This window comes from Saccopteryx bilineata, chromosome 2, assembly GCF_036850765.1.
Source record: "Saccopteryx bilineata isolate mSacBil1 chromosome 2, mSacBil1_pri_phased_curated, whole genome shotgun sequence".
Lineage (NCBI taxonomy): Eukaryota > Metazoa > Chordata > Mammalia > Chiroptera > Emballonuridae > Saccopteryx > Saccopteryx bilineata.
In genome coordinates this window covers 113,718,850-113,736,352 of record NC_089491.1, presented here as the reverse complement: position 1 = coordinate 113,736,352, position 17,503 = coordinate 113,718,850, and the positions used below count along the sequence as shown (strand labels likewise).

The following is a 17,503-nucleotide window of genomic DNA, read 5'->3' as shown; positions in this document are numbered from 1 at the left end:
TCACCTGGAGTGCTTGTTAAACTACAAATTGCTGAGCAACACCCCCAGAGTTTTTGATTCAGTCGGTCTCTGATGAGGTCTGAGAACTTGTATTTCTAGTAAGAGTTCAGGTTATTCTACCTGTGGTAGTGCTGGGACCACACTCTGAGAACATAAGTCTAAATTACAATATTAATGCAAATTTATTTTCATTTTACTCAAAAAATGTTATAGCAAAGCTGCAGAATTCAGGGCATATTAGTGACCAGCACACAGATTTAAGCAATGCAGTCAAGCCCTGGCTGGGTAACTCAATAGGTTAGAGCTTGGTTCTGAGAGGCCAACATTGCAGGCTCAATTCCCAGATAGGACACATACAAGAAGCAGCCAATAAATGCACAACTAAGTGGAATAACAAATTGATGTTTCTCTCCCTCTCCCCTCCACTCTCTTTTTCAAATCAATAAAAAAAAAAAAGAAAAAGTGAAAAGTGCAGGCAGTCCTCAGCCCTGAGACAGCAATGAGACATAAATATATTGGTCAGTCCAGAGAATCATGGTGGGAACCAAGGAGAGCAGCTTTGGGGCTCGGCAGGAGGGTAGGCATTCCGGGGTGAGGCTGGAAGAAAAAAGATGTCTAAGGGTAAATGAGATGTTCCAATAAACTGAGTCAGAGAGGGGAGGGGAATGGCTGAGGGAGGCCAGTTTGCAGGCCCGGAGGGCTTAGCGGGGCAGAGGAGCCTCTGGAGAGCACTGCCCAGTCATACAAAGCGCCGGCCACCCCGGGACAGACACAGTGATGCTGGTACCTCTGGTCAGGATTTGGTCTCCCCTTCTTTCTCATGTTATTTGCTGTGGTTTCACTGAAGTGTAGTCGGCCCAACGTTACTTTGGTGACTTGGTTGGCCAGTAGGTCAACTCTAAAACAAACAGCAGAAATACCAAGAGACTGTAAAAGAACATAGAGTCTATAGCGGATGTAACCCATTCTGAGATTCTCAAGTATGTTCAGTCCCCAGTTCCCGTCACACTGTGGAGGACCATTTATTCCAGGCACTGATTTTTATAAACTGTCTATAGCACGGCCAGGAGTGGGTGCCAGGGAAGTCCACGGAATAACTTGAATGGAAATGCTCATTCCACAGGAACTGAAGTCCAGAGTTCCTGACTCATGAGGGCTATTTGCTCCCTATACCAGACATGGGTTCTTTACCTCCACAATGAGGAGAAACAACATGTTTTATCTGTTCCTCTGCTTCTACAGCACTCACTGTGGACTGGAGCAGTTTCTCCAGGTTCCTCGTGAATTCCTACACATCTCCTCCATATATTTGTCCCTCCTTGCCTAGTTGTGAGGGGCTGCTTGCTCCTAGGAAAGACCACACACAGCCTTTCCCACACAAGAGAGAACCAGATAAACCAGACAAGTTAAGAGCTGTGTTTGTACACAAGGCTGCTGCTCCAGCATCAGGTTGAGCTCCTGCCTGGACTGTCCCAGCTAAGGGACCTTCTTCTTCCCAGCCCACATGGCATTGACGTGAGGTCTAAATACTGAGCTGTGTCAACTACATCCCACCCAAATCAGTTAGAAAGCAAATCCCACTCCAAAGTGATTCTACAGGGGAATCTCTCTCTCTGGAATGCCATATTGCTTTGGATAATTCCAGTCCTCTATGCTTTCTCTTTTGGAACCTATCTACTGACATAGCTTTAAAAAATAAGAAAAAAATGAATTGTAAGTACAGGATAGATCCAGAGCCTTGAAATTAATTCTATCAGCATCATGCAGATTTATATGAAAAATGAAAAGATCTAACCATAATCTATCCCACAGAACCAAGTTTGTTAGCAAGACTGTCAGTAGTAAATGATTATAAAAATAATAATGACTTAAAAACAGAGCATTTTATAAAGAATTTTTGCAGTTATTTCAATGTATTTTACCTACTTTATTTTTGTTGATAGCATGTGTCCGTAACATTATTGTTTAGACTAGAAACAATATATTATTGTTTAGTTTCTACAGTAAGATTCATTTTAAAAAACACAACATAGGTTGGGCAATAGGTCTTCTTCCAAAAACATTCACAAAGGAATTCAGAAAAGAAGTTCTTACTTCACAGGATTGAAAATCTTTTTGCTTCTATCAGCTTGAGACTGTTCAATAGCAATTACTTGATTGGTGGCTTCTACCTATGTAGAACAACATAGATTAATTACTTAGTAAATTAATTGGTTAATAAAAAATTTCATTAGTAAATATTGTTCAATTACTTTAAAAGTTTTCCAAGGTATTAGCTTAGGCACTGGGCAGGAGGGGCAAGCCACTGAAAAGACATGTAAGAAAATGGTTCTGGCCTTAAAGCAGTGTGCTATTGGTGATAAAAGAAACAAATACCTGTACAACTACACAGTGAAAACACAAGACCACAGACTATTTCAGGGAAACAGTGAGTACAGAATGGGCTAGCAGAAACATCAGTTGCAAAACAAGGAGCAACCCAGCTCAAAGGATGCATTCATTCATTCACTCATTCTATAAACACTTGTTGAACACCTGCTATGCACCAGGCATTGCTCAAGGCATTAGTGATGAAAAGTTGACCAAATTAACAAAAGTCCTTGCCCTTGCAGAGTTTACATTCCAATTAAAAAAAAAAAGAAAAATAAGTAAAATACAGAAAATGACATTTATTCAGTACTTGTTAAAAACTCTTATTATTAGCTCTGGCTGGTTGGCTCAGTGGTAGAGCATCGGCCTGGTGTGCAGGAGTCCTGGGTTTGATTCCCGGCCAGGGCACACAGGAGATAGGCCCATCTGCTTCTCCACCCCTCCCCCTCTCATTCCTCCCTATCTCTCTCTTCCCCACCTGTAGCCAAGGCTTCATTGGAGCAAAGTTGGCCCAGGCACTGAGGATGGCTCTATGGCCTCTGCCTCAGGTGCTAGAATGGCTCTGGTTGCAACAGAGCGACACCCCAGATGGGCTGATTATCGCCCCCTGGTGGGTATGCCAGGTGGATCCCAGTCGGGCGCATGTGGGAGTCTGTCTGATTGCCTCCCCATTTCCAACTTCAGAAAAATAAAAAAAATAAAAAGCAACAACAACAACAAAAAAACATTATTATTAGTGACTAGTGACAACAGTGTGGTGAGATTTCCCCTGTCATCTATGGCTTACGGGTATTTACACAATAACAATCTTTCTGAAAAGACACTGGGCAACCTACATCAACAGTCTTAATAATGTTTGCATTTTTGATTTGTAAATTCCTCTGCTGGAATTTATCTTCATGCAAAGATGGGTATATGTAGATGTTTACTGCAGTTCTATTAGAAAGAACAAAAAATTGAAAATAAAGTTTACAACAATATAGAAAGTCACATGTTATACCTATACAATAAAAATCACATCATCCTTGTAAATAATAGTTAATAGAATCTTTAATATCATCTAGTGGGTTTTTTGTTTTTTGGTTTTTTTTTGCATTTTTTTTCTGAAGCTGGAAACAGGGAGAGACAGTCAGACAGACTCCCGCATGCGCCCGACCGGGATCCACCCGGCACGCCCACCATGGGGCGATGCTCTGCCCACCAGGGGACGATGCTCTGCCCATCCTGGGCGTCGCCATGTTGCGACCAGAGCCACTCTAGCGCCTGAGGCAGAGGCCACAGAGCCATCCCCAGCGCCCGGGCCATCTTTGCTCCAATGGAGCCTTGGCTGCGGGAGGGGAAGAGAGAGACAGAGAGGAAAGCACGGCGGAGGGGTGGAGAAGCAAATGGGCGCTTCTCCTGTGTGCCCTGGCCGGGAATCGAACCCAGGTCCTCCGCACGCTAGGCCGACGCTCTACCGCTGAGCCAACCGGCCAGGGCTAGTGGGGTTTTTTTTATAAAATATTAATCTGACAGTAATTTTACTGACAGAAAAGAAAATAAAGAAAAATTAAGCTACCAAATCACGGATCCCATGAATTTTCTTTCTTCTTCATATTTTTCTATTGTATTCCAAAGTTTTCACAATGAAATTATTACTTTCCAAATAAAAAATATATGGGTTTTTGTTGCTGTTTGTTTGTATTTGCTTTTATTTTGTCCTGGTTTGGTTTGGTTTAAGAGCTGTGTTTGGAGGAAGAGCAGCTGATGTATTTGGTAGTCTAGCCCTATCTGGGGAGGCACAGCCCAGAGTAATGATCAGAATAAAATATGTGGACAATAGCTACTCCTCACCCCAAGGTGCTGGATCTGAGGTAATAATTTAATAGATACTTGTCAACTAATTGACCTCATCTTACCTGCATTCTAAATCCAGCTCTACTTTTTATTATCTTGGATGAATTGTGTAACATACTAGGCCTCAGTCTCCCCTCTCAGTTAAACTGGAAAAGAGGGGCCATTGCCTAGACTAGTGGTTACTTGGTTTTTCAAGTCAAAGACTTCTTTGAGAATTTGGTCAAAACTTTGAATCTACTCTGTATGAAAATTAAGCAGCATCAAAAAGCATAAAATAACTAAAAATATATTCAGTAGACGAAGTGTACAATGCATACACTGAAAACTGCAAAATTTCAGTTTGAAGTGGTACTGTGCCAGTTTCTGAGTCCAGGTTTAAGAAATTAGCAGCTTCCACTCCCTATGCCCTGTAGTATTTATTTTAAGAACCCATCCACCATGCTGTGAGGAAGCACAAGCAACCTTAAGGAGAGATCACATGGAGAAGAGCCACAGCCTCCCAGCAATGGCCCCTTTAAGCTCCTGGCTGATGGCCAACACAAATTGACAGACATGGTAAGTGACCCATCTTGTAAAGTGGATCCAGGTCCAGTGGAGCTGCCCCAGCAGAAGGCTCCTGAACAGAGATGAATTATCGGAGCAAAGTCCTAACCAACTTGCAAATTTGTGACTCAAATAAATGATTGTTAGTATATTAAGTTGCTGAGTTTTGGGGCAGTTCATTATGCAGCAATAGACAACTGAGACACATAATAATGGTGGCTGAATTAAACAGAACCAAATAAAAGACTTACCTTAACCCCAAAAGCTTTCAAGTAAAACATTTCTATTGGCTTTACGCCCATTTGGGTTTTGACAAATTTTGGACTTCCCCAAACTTGGATGTGGATGGTTATCTGAAAATGGTTCTTCTTTTGGCAAACAAAAGCTTCATCTGCTGGTGAAAAATTAAATCCTTTGTCTGTGACAACTCGATAGCCTATACTGGGTCTATGAGAAGAGGAATCAAGAAAGCAGTTTTACAAATATTTTCTACACATTTTCTTTCATTAAACATATTAATTATATAAACATTTTAAGAAATATATTGCAGAAAGCTCCATTTGCTATATTTAATCAATTTTGTGAATTTTTACTGAGACAATGAAAGTGACATTATAAACACAGCTGGTTCTCTCATAGCTTTTTATCTTCTCACAAGGAAGGGGCACGGTTTCTGCAAACAGCATGTTTCCTTAGCCTGACTTTCCCTTTCTAGACATCTAACTTCACTCTATACAACAGAAAGACTTAGGTTAGACATCGGGGAGTCACCGCATTACTCAGGCTTGTGAAATATCTGGGACAGAATCTATCTCTTTCTTCCTTTAAAAAAAAAAAAGTCTGGACCTGTGGTGGCACAGTGGATAAAGTGTCAACCTGGAATGCTGAGGTTGCCAGTTCAAAACCCTGGGCTTGCCTGGTCAAGGCACATATGGGAGTTGATGCTTCCTGCTCCTCCCCCCTTCTCTCCATCTCTCCCCCCTCTCTATAATGAATAAATAAAGTATTTTTTTAAAGTCTGTAAATTAGCAATACCATACTCTAAAAGTTACTCAGAGGAATGAATATTCAGCCTACTGGTGATCATACAAATAAAGCAAACAGGTCAGAAATATAAGGAATAGCTTGACAACAGATTACCCAGAGTCAGACACACTACTGATTGAAAACTAGTTTTCTCTACAGTGCGGTCATTTCTTTTTTTATCCATCCAGTCTGGTAATAGCACTGAAAACCTGCTGTGTTGGTTATTTCTGCAGAAAGAAATACAACAGTGGTGAAGTGGCTTAAAAATCAGATTCCTGCTTTGCTTGTCTTATCAAATAATTTTCAATAGAATGTTACCTCTTTAATTAAATGCTGAATTAATTAATAATTTTTACATATTTAAATACTTTTAAATGTTCATAAAAATAAGACATGCTAAATGTGAAACATTTTCAAGTAGGGAAGAGACTATAAAAATTGAAAACTCCTTTAGTGAGTTTTTTTTTTATATTATAAATACAGAATGTGACTTACTTCATCCAAATTTTTAAATGTGGGTTTTTTCCTCAGGAAAAAAGCCCCTTCCCAGGACCAGAGGTGAGAGAGGGCAGTCTTTACTGCTGTGCTAATTCTCTGCTTCTGCGTGGAGCTTTGCATCCTGGGATCTCAGCATGGAAGGTTGCCACTATAATAGACAACATAGAGTTTCTAAATTGTCCTCTAATTCCAGAGACGGAAAATACTAATGGGTCTCTTGGGCAAATAGTGTTTGTGTTCTTTGCAAGTAAAGCACCTTCATGATGAATCAAGTGCACTGAGTCCTTGATTGGCCTCAAGCAGCTGATGAGTCAAAGGCTCCACAATCACGGTGCCCACCAGCAGCAACAAGAAATCCATTGAATGAAGAATTTGATAAAGACCACATGTCTAATGCCATCTGGGAACTTTATATTGACTCAAGTTTCTAGAACTAATCTGCTAGTTTGTTCATCTAAAGGCGAGATGGATTGAACTATATAGATTTTACTACAGAGGGTAATAAGAACTGTCTTGGTTGAGATAAAAGAAAATATCTTTTTTTGTGATCTTCCATGTTTCACTGTCAAAACTCTGAAGGAAGCAGATAAGGTTTGCAGCACAGATATGAGTATTAGCCTGAAATTTAAGGAAAGCTGTAACAGAAACTGAATCAACCAACAACAATTATACTGTCAAAGATTATGCTGAATCTTAAACACCAATCTCTGGTTAAAGAAATCAGACGAGACGAGATCGGGCGCGTTCAGGGTAGTATGGCCGTAGACGCTTAACGGCGGCCTTGGTTAAAGAAATCTATGGGCCCTGGCTGGTTGGCTCAGTGGTAGAGTGTCAACCTGGTGTATGGATGTTCTGGCTTCAATTCCTGGTCAGGGCATACTGGAGAAGTGCCCATATGCTTCTCCACTCCTCCCCCTCTCACTTCTCTCTCTCTCTTCTCCTCTGATCCTGTAGCCATGGCTCGAATGGAGTGGGTTGGCCCCTAGGGAACTGAGGATGGCTCCATGGCCTCTGCCTTAGGCACTAAAAAAAATGGCTCCAGTTGCAGTGGAGCAAGGGCCTTTAGATGGGCAAAGTATCACCCCTTAGTGGACTTGCCAGGTGGATCTTGGTTAGGGCACATGCAGGAGTCTGTCTCTGCCTCCCTTCCTTTCTCTCACTAAAAATAAAATAAATAAAATAAAATAAATCTATGAACCTAAGTATAGCAATTCAGTTTTTGACATTAAAAGTTAATTATAAAGTCAACCAAACTGGCTTTTTAAGATCTCTTTTAACACAGGTTTTATATATGATTCAGGAAAAAAAAGAAATATGATAAATTTTCAATCCCCAAATATTAACTAAGTAACAATATTTTTGTAACAAATTAGACATAATAATCTAAGAAGACACAAATGAGTGAAATGAAGAAAGCCCAAACTCTAATCCAGATGAATATTGCCTTTCTTTTTGCTTAAGAAAAGCAAATTATGGCTTCAAAATATACTGCTCACAAAAATTAGGGGATCAGGGAATGTGCAAACACTTCAGTACTTTCAGCCTTTTGTACAGTGCATTTTCACCAATGAAATAAATATTGATTTTGCACCTCATTTGCATAATTGAACAACTTTCTTTGACTTGTCATTTGCTTTTCTGATGTTCTTGTTTGATAAAAAAAAATCAGATGCTTCTTTTTTTATCGCTTCATTATCATTTTGAAATATCCTCTAATTTTTGTGAGCAGTGTAAATCTTCCTTCACATCTTTGAGTTGATACCATTTGTGGTCTCCATTTCTTCTAGATTAGTAGAGTATAGATTGGCTGTTCAAATAAACTTAAAAAATAATAATCTATTCAAGTAAGAAGAGAGATAATAGTTACCTAGAAAACTTGATTAACTCATATGCATAAAGACTAGGATGCATTGAAGGTGTCAATTAAAATGTTGTGTGTGTGTCTGACGATTTCATACCACGGTCCTCATATTGAAGATAGAATATGGAACACTCCCCCAGAAGATAATCAAATGAAGGTTAAGGCTCAAAACCAAGACCTGTGGACTCTTCCTTTATTTTTGTAAGTGCATGCAGTGGCAAAGACACAAAGTTGTGACATTTCAATAATGCAACTAGCAATTTGCTTCTTTCTGACTCCTATTAAACACACCAACTCTCAAGTCTATTTAAGTCCTTAGATTTTGTTTCAAGGAAATGCCTTCTTTCTCCTAATTCATCTTGTATAAAAGTCCTAGCAATAAGTTTTGCTCTTAAAGAAGTTCAATTTGAATTTTAAAAGTATCATAAAGGCCCTCAAGTTTGTAAGCCAACATTTCTCATTTCATATTATTACTTGGAAATTTTATTAACCACTAATATTGTCTAGTGTTCCACGAAGGCATTTAGAATCAATAAAAATTCTAGAAGACTTAGGTGGGTAAATTATATCTTAACAAATAAAGAAAAGTTTAAAAGAATGTTTAAAAGCAATAATGGATATATCCACATGTTTCTTGAAACTATAATGTTATAAGAATAAGATGAAACTTTTCCAATTTAAAAACATTTTTCATGGTTTAATTTTAGTCTCCAAATAGAAAGCCACCAATGGCTATAATTGCTGCAGGGATTATTAAAAATGAACCTGACAATACTGATTGGCAGTATAGATGTTGGAAAAAGAAGGTGTCACTAACTAAAATTTATCATGGCCCCCAGAATGTATTCTCTGGTATTTTAAATTAGCTGCAGGATAAAATGTTAGTAATTCAGAAAATCTTCATTTTCCATATTTTAATTTAAACTGAATATGTGATCTAATAAAGATCCCCTCTCTCTCCATTGTTTACTGGGTACATTATCATGAGTTAGAATTTCAAGTCTAGACAGGCACTCTCTGGAACATACCCATGCCTTTCTTCCTTTGTCTCAGGCATGCATCTTTACTTTTCTCTCCTCAACTATAAGGTTGGATCCCCATGAGATCTACAACCAGGGGAGCAATGGGCAGCAGCAGCTCATCCCCAGCTAACCCCCAAACCTGTGTCCAAGACCCCTTTCTCTCTGATTTTTTAGTGAACTAACAGCAGCCCGACCATAGGCCACTTCTTTCCTATGTTTCTAGAGAACCAAAGAAGCCCCACCTAGGCTCTCTCCTGTTGCTTCTTCTATCCTAGACTTTTCAGTGAGCTAAAAGCAGCTTCGCCTTGGCTCACTTCTGTCACTATGACTTACTTCTCAGTGAGTCCATGCAGCCTAGTGTGGCTCACTTCTTTTCTATAATGTTTCTAGGGAGCCAAAGCAGAGCACCACATAGGCTCTCTTCTGTTGCTTCTTCTACTGTAAGAAGAAGATTTTACTATCTCCAGCTTTAGTAAACATATTCTCAGAATCACCTGAACTCATGTTGTGAAATCTTTCTTGAACAAAATCAAGAACCCACACACCACCAGTCATCCCAAGGCAGACCGGCTCTGGGCCTGGTTCCTTTCTAGTGACAAAGGTCCCACACATTCTGTACCCAATGGGCTTCTCCCTTTTACTCTAGTATGCCACAAGATTGTTTCTATTTTCCCCTCTAGATGTTCCACATTCTATATACCCTGTGTTTTCAGCTTAAACAATAGTAATAATTAAAAGTCTGGATTCCTGAAGGCCAGAAACCCATGTTCTAGAAATTCATTAGTTAGAATGCAAAAACATAAGGAGTAAATCACACTTTCTCATGGCCCATTGCATTTGATCAGGGATGGCATCAAAAGCCCAAAGACTTGGGTTTAGTCTTGAGAATTAACCCTGCCTTTTTCTCCTCGCTCTCCAACCCACCACAAAGGGTTCCTAAGGCTACTTACAGTTTTTCATAATGAGCGTTTAATAAACTATTCCAAAGAACACTTTGGTACGGCTGCCACTTCAGAGCAGGAGAGCACTGGTCAGCAGGCATCATGTTCTGTTCCTCACTGTCATGGTCTTGCACTTCGCTGCTGTGACTCTTACTTGTCACTGCAAAGACATAGGTGTGTTAGATCTTTCCCCCAATGTTGTTTTTCCTAGACTCACAAACAGTTGCATGGAGCTAATGAATAGGCTATGTAGAAGGCAGAGTGGCCGTGTGGGAAGTGACAAGGGTTGGGAGGCAGGAGGCGTGTGGCTAGTCTTGTTTCCTCATCTATAGAAAGAGCAGCTTGAGGTCAGTGATATCGAAGGTGCCCTGCTATCCATCTACCCTACTTCCTGCACAGCATCTTCTCCCTTCCATTCTGTGTGGTTCCCATGAAGTCCACTTTCAGCTTGAGGAGGGTAGGGGACCCAGCTAGGTTTGAACACTTTAAATACAGTATTCACTATTTGCACCAATACACTGGGGAACAAAATTTTTGTTGCATCCACAAAAGCACTTGTTCTTACCTAATTTGAGTGTGCTAATCTCAAATCTGACATTAGTTTTTCTCTGTAAGCTACAGTTTCTTTGCAATTCAAGATTTTAGGTTTTCATCTTATTGTAAAATTTTCAACATTTAGTTTAACATAATGAAGTAGAATGTCTTCTTGGGCATCATCTTTGTGAAAATATAATAATTTATATAATGCATTAAATACACTAACACACTAAAAGATACGGTTGCATCAAATTTGTCTATAATTTTGAAAGAGAACATATTAAAATACTTATTTTAATCATAGAATTTGAGCAAAACTTATTTTAATTCTATGCAGGCAAAAATTTGCACTTGGGCCCTGGTTGGTTGGCTCAGTGGTAGAGCATTGACCTGGCGTGCAGGAGTCCCAGGTTTGATTCCCGGCCAGGGCACACAGGAAAAGCGCCCATCTGCTTCTCCACCCCTCCCCCTCTCCTTCCTCTCTGTCTCTCTTTTCCCCTCCTGCAGCCAAGGCTCCATTGGAGCAAAGTGGGCCCAGGCGCTGAGGATGGCTCCATGGCCTCCGCCTCAGGTGCTAGAATGGCTCTGATTGCAACAGAGCAACGCCCCAGATGGGCGGAGCATCGCCCCCTGGTGGGCGTGCCGGGTGGATCCCAGTCGGGCGCATGCGGGAATCTGTCTGACTGCCTCCCTGTTTCCAACTTCAGAAAAATACACACACAATAAAAAATTTGCACTTGTAACTCTTGTGTTTGTGTACTTGTTGAGGACAATCTCGTTTGATGCTCCAGCAGTAGTCTGCTCATCACTAACAGCTTCAAGATTTTGGGGAAACTTATCAAGGTGACTGTTCAGGAAGTGAATCTTAATGCTCATGTTACATCCAATGTCATGGAAAGCCAAAAGCATCCTTTGAACCAGAAGTTCATAGTTTTCTGCTTTTTTGTTGCCAAGGAAGTTCTTTGTAACTGCCACAAAAGACTGCCATGCTGCTTTCTCCTCCTTATTCGTCTTCCTGGCAAATTCTTTGTCACGTATGAGGGTTTGAATTTGAGGTCCATCGAATACACCTGCTTTTATCTTCTCGAAAGACAAGGCAGGAAAAGCAGAAATAATATGTTGAAAGCATTCACTTTCTCTATTTAAAGCCTGAACAAACTGCTTCATTAAGCCAAGTCTGATGTGAAGTGGGGGAAAAACGATCCTGTCTCGATTAACTACAGGTTCATTCACAATATTTTGCATCCCTACTTCCAGAGTTTCACGTTTCGGCCACTCCTTCTATGTCCAGTGTTTCTCCTGAGCTCGGCTGTTCCACAAACACAGAAAGCAAGGATACTTCGTGAAACCTCTCTGTTGTCCTAGGAGGAAATTTACCATTTAAAGATCCACACAAATGATCCAGTTATGCTCCTCATACTTCAGAAAGTCGAGGACAATTTTTTTTTTTTAAAGCATCAACTCATAGTAGATGCTTCCTGTATGTGACTGGACCAGGCAAGCCCAGGGTTTTGAACCAGCGACCTCAGCATTCCAGGTCGATGCCTTATCCACTGCGCCACCACAGGTCAGACATCGAGGACAATTTTTATGTCATTATAATCTTCTTATAGATGAGGTGAATAACCAATTGGAACCGCTGCATAAACATTACCACATTACCGTTGTGTAGGAGAACACATTTCAGACTCCGTTTAGTGCTGTCAAGAAATAGCCTCCATTCTGTTGGAGTATAAGTGGTAACACCTAGCTGGCTGAGAAGCCTACTGATAACATGACAGTAAACAAAGTGTTTGTCTTCGGAAAAAAGTCCACAGAAATTTGTTCATGCTTCCTGAAATGGGATACTTTAGCTGACTGGTGAAGTAGATTCTTTTCTTGAAGCCTGGAGGCTAATAACTCAGCTGCTTTCTTTGATAAGCCCAAATCTCTTACTAAGTCATTCAATTCAGGTTGGCTAAACTGCTGAGGGGTTCATGACTGCTTGGCATCAGAAGAAGAGGATGTTTTTATCAGATAATTTTTTACATTTAAAAACAACTACAATTATGTAAAAGTGATGTTTGTAAAACATTAATTGCCTTGTGGTTATGTTCAATCCAAGAGTCGTTGCCCTTTAACTCCAATTTAAAAACCAATGCATGCCATTAACTGTAACAAAAAGAAATTAAAATTGCATAAAAACTAGAGCCTGCACCAAAAACCAGATTTCAGATTTGGAATCAGCAATGCAGAAATATTTATATTTATATATAGAAACAGTTCTAAAACTTCATGCAACAGAAAATGAAAAAAAAAATTGTTCCCCAGTGAATTGCATCAGGGAGACACCTTGGCCTAATCTAATCCAGGCAGAGTGGATCTCAACACTACTAGGAATGTGGGTTCAAAAATGCTGAATCTTTTCTGTGAGATTTGAACCTGTGAGATACATCACTAACAGCTGCTGGCACCATTTAGGGATGTCAGGAAAAAGCCTGCCCAGGATGAAGCCAGCATGACATGAGGCACGGTTGAGAACGCAGGGCACAAAGTCCTGATGGCATGATTTGAGTGCTAGGTTTCAATCCTAAACTCTTGTTTTACAGAAGTCAATAAATTCTCTGGTTTTGTTTTTACTTGCTTATTTATTTATTTACTTGTTTATTTTGCTGAAGGCAGTTTGAGATTTTGGGTCGTGTCTTGGTTTCCCTTTGTTTTTGTTAATTGCTATCAATACATTCTAATTTGTTACCAGCCCCTTGTGGCATCAAGATTCTGTGGTTCAACTAGTTTTCCAACTTAGGTGAGTTATTTATTCACTTAGTGTCTTACTTCCTTCAACTGCAAAACGGGTATTAAAGCAGGTGTCCTGCCCAACTTGCAACATTACACAAGCAGAGAAAATGATTGTGACAGCACTTTCAGAAGCTGATACCGAGATAAAATGGCAGAAAATATCTTGTTTGTCTGTAGTACTAACTATATGAAACTGCTACTCTGTATATCAAAACGGTCAAATAACAGCAATTTTACATGTGCAAGCTACTATTTTTGCATAATCGTTGCAAGTTGTCTTAATTTGAGTATGTCTTCAAACTGCATGATTCAACCGCAGATAGTTTTTATGTAAATTAGATCGGTAGGTTCGTTCGCTGTTTCCTTTTCCTTTTAACTCCCCCACATTACTCATGCCTGACATCAGGAGTTGAAGGGAAATAGTGGTTACTCGTGAGACCAGGTGCCCGTTGCAAGAACAATGCAGAACTATGACATTGGCTCCCACAGAGCGTGCACTGAGCCACAGTTGGGAAGACACAGAAGGAGAGGCTGAGTGTTCTCTCACACATCTAACTTTCTTGCTTTATACTTTTATTGAGGACTTCCTAAAATAAATAACAGGGCTGCTCCAGTTTGCTTTTGATCCTAATTGCCACAGAAAATGTGTTTTTCTTGGGGTATCACTATTACATGTCACTTAAGCAACACATCTTTCTTTCTTTCTTTCTTTCTTTCTTTCTTTCTTTCTTTCTTTCTTTCTTTTTCGTAAATATGGATTTGGGAATAATTTCTCGAAATCCTGAGACACGTGTTCCCAGCTATGCATAAGGAGGCCGGCAATGCAAAGGGCTCTCTCCGTGTCCTCACTCTTCCCAAAGTTACCTGGCCTTCAATATATTCAAAGCAACAACAAACCTAACATTCCTCCTGCTCATACCAAATTCAGAAAAAGGGAGAAACTAGTTCTTTCATCCTTCCTTCCTCTCCCCTCTAATGAAGAGAGAATAAAGGAATTTCAAGAGCTTAAAGTTTAGAAATTAGTTCCAATCACAACTCTACGCTTAATGGCTAAGCAATCTTAGGGAAATGGTTTTAGCACTCTGGGCTTCAGTTTCTTCATCTGCAAAATGTGAATAACCATAAGATACCTGCCAGGGTTGCTGAAGGGATTCAATGAATGATGCCTGTAAGAACTTAGCCCAGTGTCTATCACCAGTGAGAGTTCAAACAATGGTGTCATTATTCCACGTACTTGTTTCAGCTCAAGTGACTCAGTTATTCCCAAGAAGCCTTAACAAATGCTTCTGCTCTTGGCCTCCATGGTAACGCTATCAGATGTGAGTGAATACCAGCTAATTCAGGCCCTTTCGCACTCAAGCATGGTGGCAAGGGCGAGGTGCCAGGGGAAGCAGCCAAAGGCCAGCTCCACTCCTTCAGGTGCTGGTAGGGACAGTGGGCAGTCAGCAGGGGCACTGTCCTTGAAGATGACGACATTTTCCACCCTGTCTCATCATAGCAGCAAGGGTTTGGGGGCAGCCACTCTAAAAAGACTGACATAATTGTGGTTTCTCTGGGAACTGGCTCTCAGCTGGTGAACCCTGGAGGTGGGAACCTGAGGCCACAAGCTCACACTGAAATTCCAGGCACAAGCCTGAGCCTATTCAGGGACTTATTAAGACTAACAATAATATCTACTACTCTTGTGTGTTTTCTGCACCACAGGCACTGTCCCAGACACTTGACATAGTTTCTCATCAACTTACTAAGGATTTTATTAAAAAGTTTCTTTTTTGAAGTATAATATATACAATGAAGATCACATGATCACTAGTACACAACTTGATACTTTTTAATAAACTGATATACCAGGTAACTACCACCATCAAGAAATAAGACATTATGGCCCTGACCAGTTGGCTCTGTGGATAGAGCATCGGCCTGGCATATGGACATCCTGAGTTCAATCCCCAGTCAGGGCACACATGAGAAGCAACTATCTGCTTCTCTCCACTTCTTTCTCCCCCTTCTCTCCCTCTTTCCCTCTCACAGCCAGTGGCTGACTGGTTCGAGCGTTGGTCCCAGGTGCTGAAGATAGCTCAGTTAGTCTGAGCATCAGCCACAAGCACTGAGGATAGCTCAGCTGGTCCAAGTTTTGGCTCCAAACAGGGGTTGCCGGGTAGATCCCGGTCAGGGCACATGCAGGAGTCTGTCTCTCTATCTCCCCTCCTCTCACTTAAAAAAAAGAAAAAGAAAAAAAGAAACGGGACATTCTATCACTCTGGAAGACATCATCCTGTTCTCTTCCCATTACTACTTTCTTCTGCCCAAGAAAACTCACTACTCTGAAATCTAACACCAGAGAGAAGTTTATAGAGCTGGAATAATATGATAGGTACTCTTATGTGTTGTTGTTTTTCCCAACATTATGTTTATGAGATTCACTTATCATTATTGCAAACGGCAGTTGTTTGTTCATCTTCGCTGCTGCAGAGTACTCCATTATATGACTCTACCACAGCTTATCCTGCCCTTGACGGGCATTTGGGTTATTTTCAGTTTGTGGTTATTATAAGTAATGTGGCTGTGAATATTTTTGTGCATGTCTTTTTGTTGGCATATGAACAAAATTCTGTTAGGATATTCCTAGGAGTGGAATCACGGGGTCATATAGATGCAGAAAGTGGTTCTGAGGAAAGGAGTCTTCATCTCATTCAACAAATGTGGAAACAAGTTCAAAGAACTGAAACAAATTGCCTAGCGTCACAGCTGTTGAGTGGAAGAGAAGAGATTCATGCTACACTGAGGATTTCTTGAGAAAATGTCACAGAAGAGAGAAGCAGATATGTGAAGGCAGCAAACTGCCCAAGCCCCAACCTTTTGGAGAAAATTCAGAGCTTGCATTAGAATGTCTTTCAAAATATTTTCTCATGCATTCCTTTTTAAAAAATCTTGGAAGTGGGTGAAGTAGAACTTATGACTCTCATTTGATAATCCAGAAAGGTGAGGCTTTGAGAGTTCCCAGTTGCTGGAGAGATGAGACCGATTCTTCTGATTCTACAGTGCAAATTCAGCCACTGCACCTCTCCCTGGGGGCCAAAGGTCACAACTCTGGAGCTGATAACCCTTTTATATATGAGGAGCAAACCATATGAGACCATGAACCCTTTTATATTTGAGGTTCAGATTACATGGGGCCAAAGACCTTCTCATGCTTGGGATCCAAACCATGGCGGATCAGAACCAGCTAATAGGAGCCTGCCCACCAGTGGCTTTCCCTCAGGGCAAGGGTTGACACCTGCTCACAGCAACCCAGCTATTTTCCACTGTGAGACTTAAACATGGAGATCTTGGAACCCTTACCCAAGTGGAACTCCTTGGAAGAAGGTCACCAGAAAAGCCTTATTGATTGATGATTTAGAACATCATCTTTCGTCAAAAATCCTGCCTGTAAGACCGGCAGAAGCTCCTCCTTCCATCACCCATGTGCCATTTCCCTGGATCCTTTGGAAAAACCCTTGGCCACTGCAACATCAAACCTGAGCTCTCCACTACAAAACTTTTGCTGAAAATATAAACTATAATGAAAACTTGGCAATTGGATTAACTGAATTTTTCTCCCCCCCATCTGCATATTATTTCTAGAAACATTATCTGGATTCTAAATGGTCGAAATGATCTTTAGCTAGCTTTTTATTGGCCTTTGAATAAATGTTAAACAAGGGATTCGATGTTTGCTATCTGTTGGGATATTTCCGTTAGTCTTCCACGGCTGTTCTCTGGAGATGGTGAAAAACCCGTGCCCTTCCCAGGGACAGGCAGCAGAAAATCCTTACAGGATGAAGCTTAACTCTGAAATGACTGGAACGATTTGAACAGCAATCTGGTTAGATGAGGAAATGCTTGGAAGGTTTGGGTGCCTTGCTCCGCTGGTGCATCTGTGGGAGGGCGAACAGATGGTTCTCTCGTCTGGCTGGGACTCTACTCAGCCTTTTGAGTTTGAGAATCACATTGAAGCTGCAGGCTGGAGGCAAGGATCCCTGCAGAAATTAGAGTAACCTTTCATAGGAAGGTAGATGGAGAGTTCTATCTTATCTGGAAAGGGACCTTTC

General features: G+C 40.7%; 1 protein-coding gene across 1 annotated transcript in view; it reads right to left on the bottom strand.

The window, feature by feature from the left end:
* Positions 1-17,503, bottom strand: part of MYRFL (myelin regulatory factor like) — a 133,307-nt gene that overhangs the window by 58,987 nt on the left and 56,817 nt on the right. Inside the window, exons 6-9 of the mRNA XM_066257651.1 lie at positions 10,107-10,257; positions 5,001-5,196; positions 2,095-2,171; positions 788-898 (exon numbers count right to left, since the gene is read on the bottom strand). Of these exons, the coding sequence (XP_066113748.1) occupies positions 788-898; positions 2,095-2,171; positions 5,001-5,196; positions 10,107-10,257 (535 nt within the window). The remainder of the gene's footprint in view (positions 1-787; positions 899-2,094; positions 2,172-5,000; positions 5,197-10,106; positions 10,258-17,503) is intronic.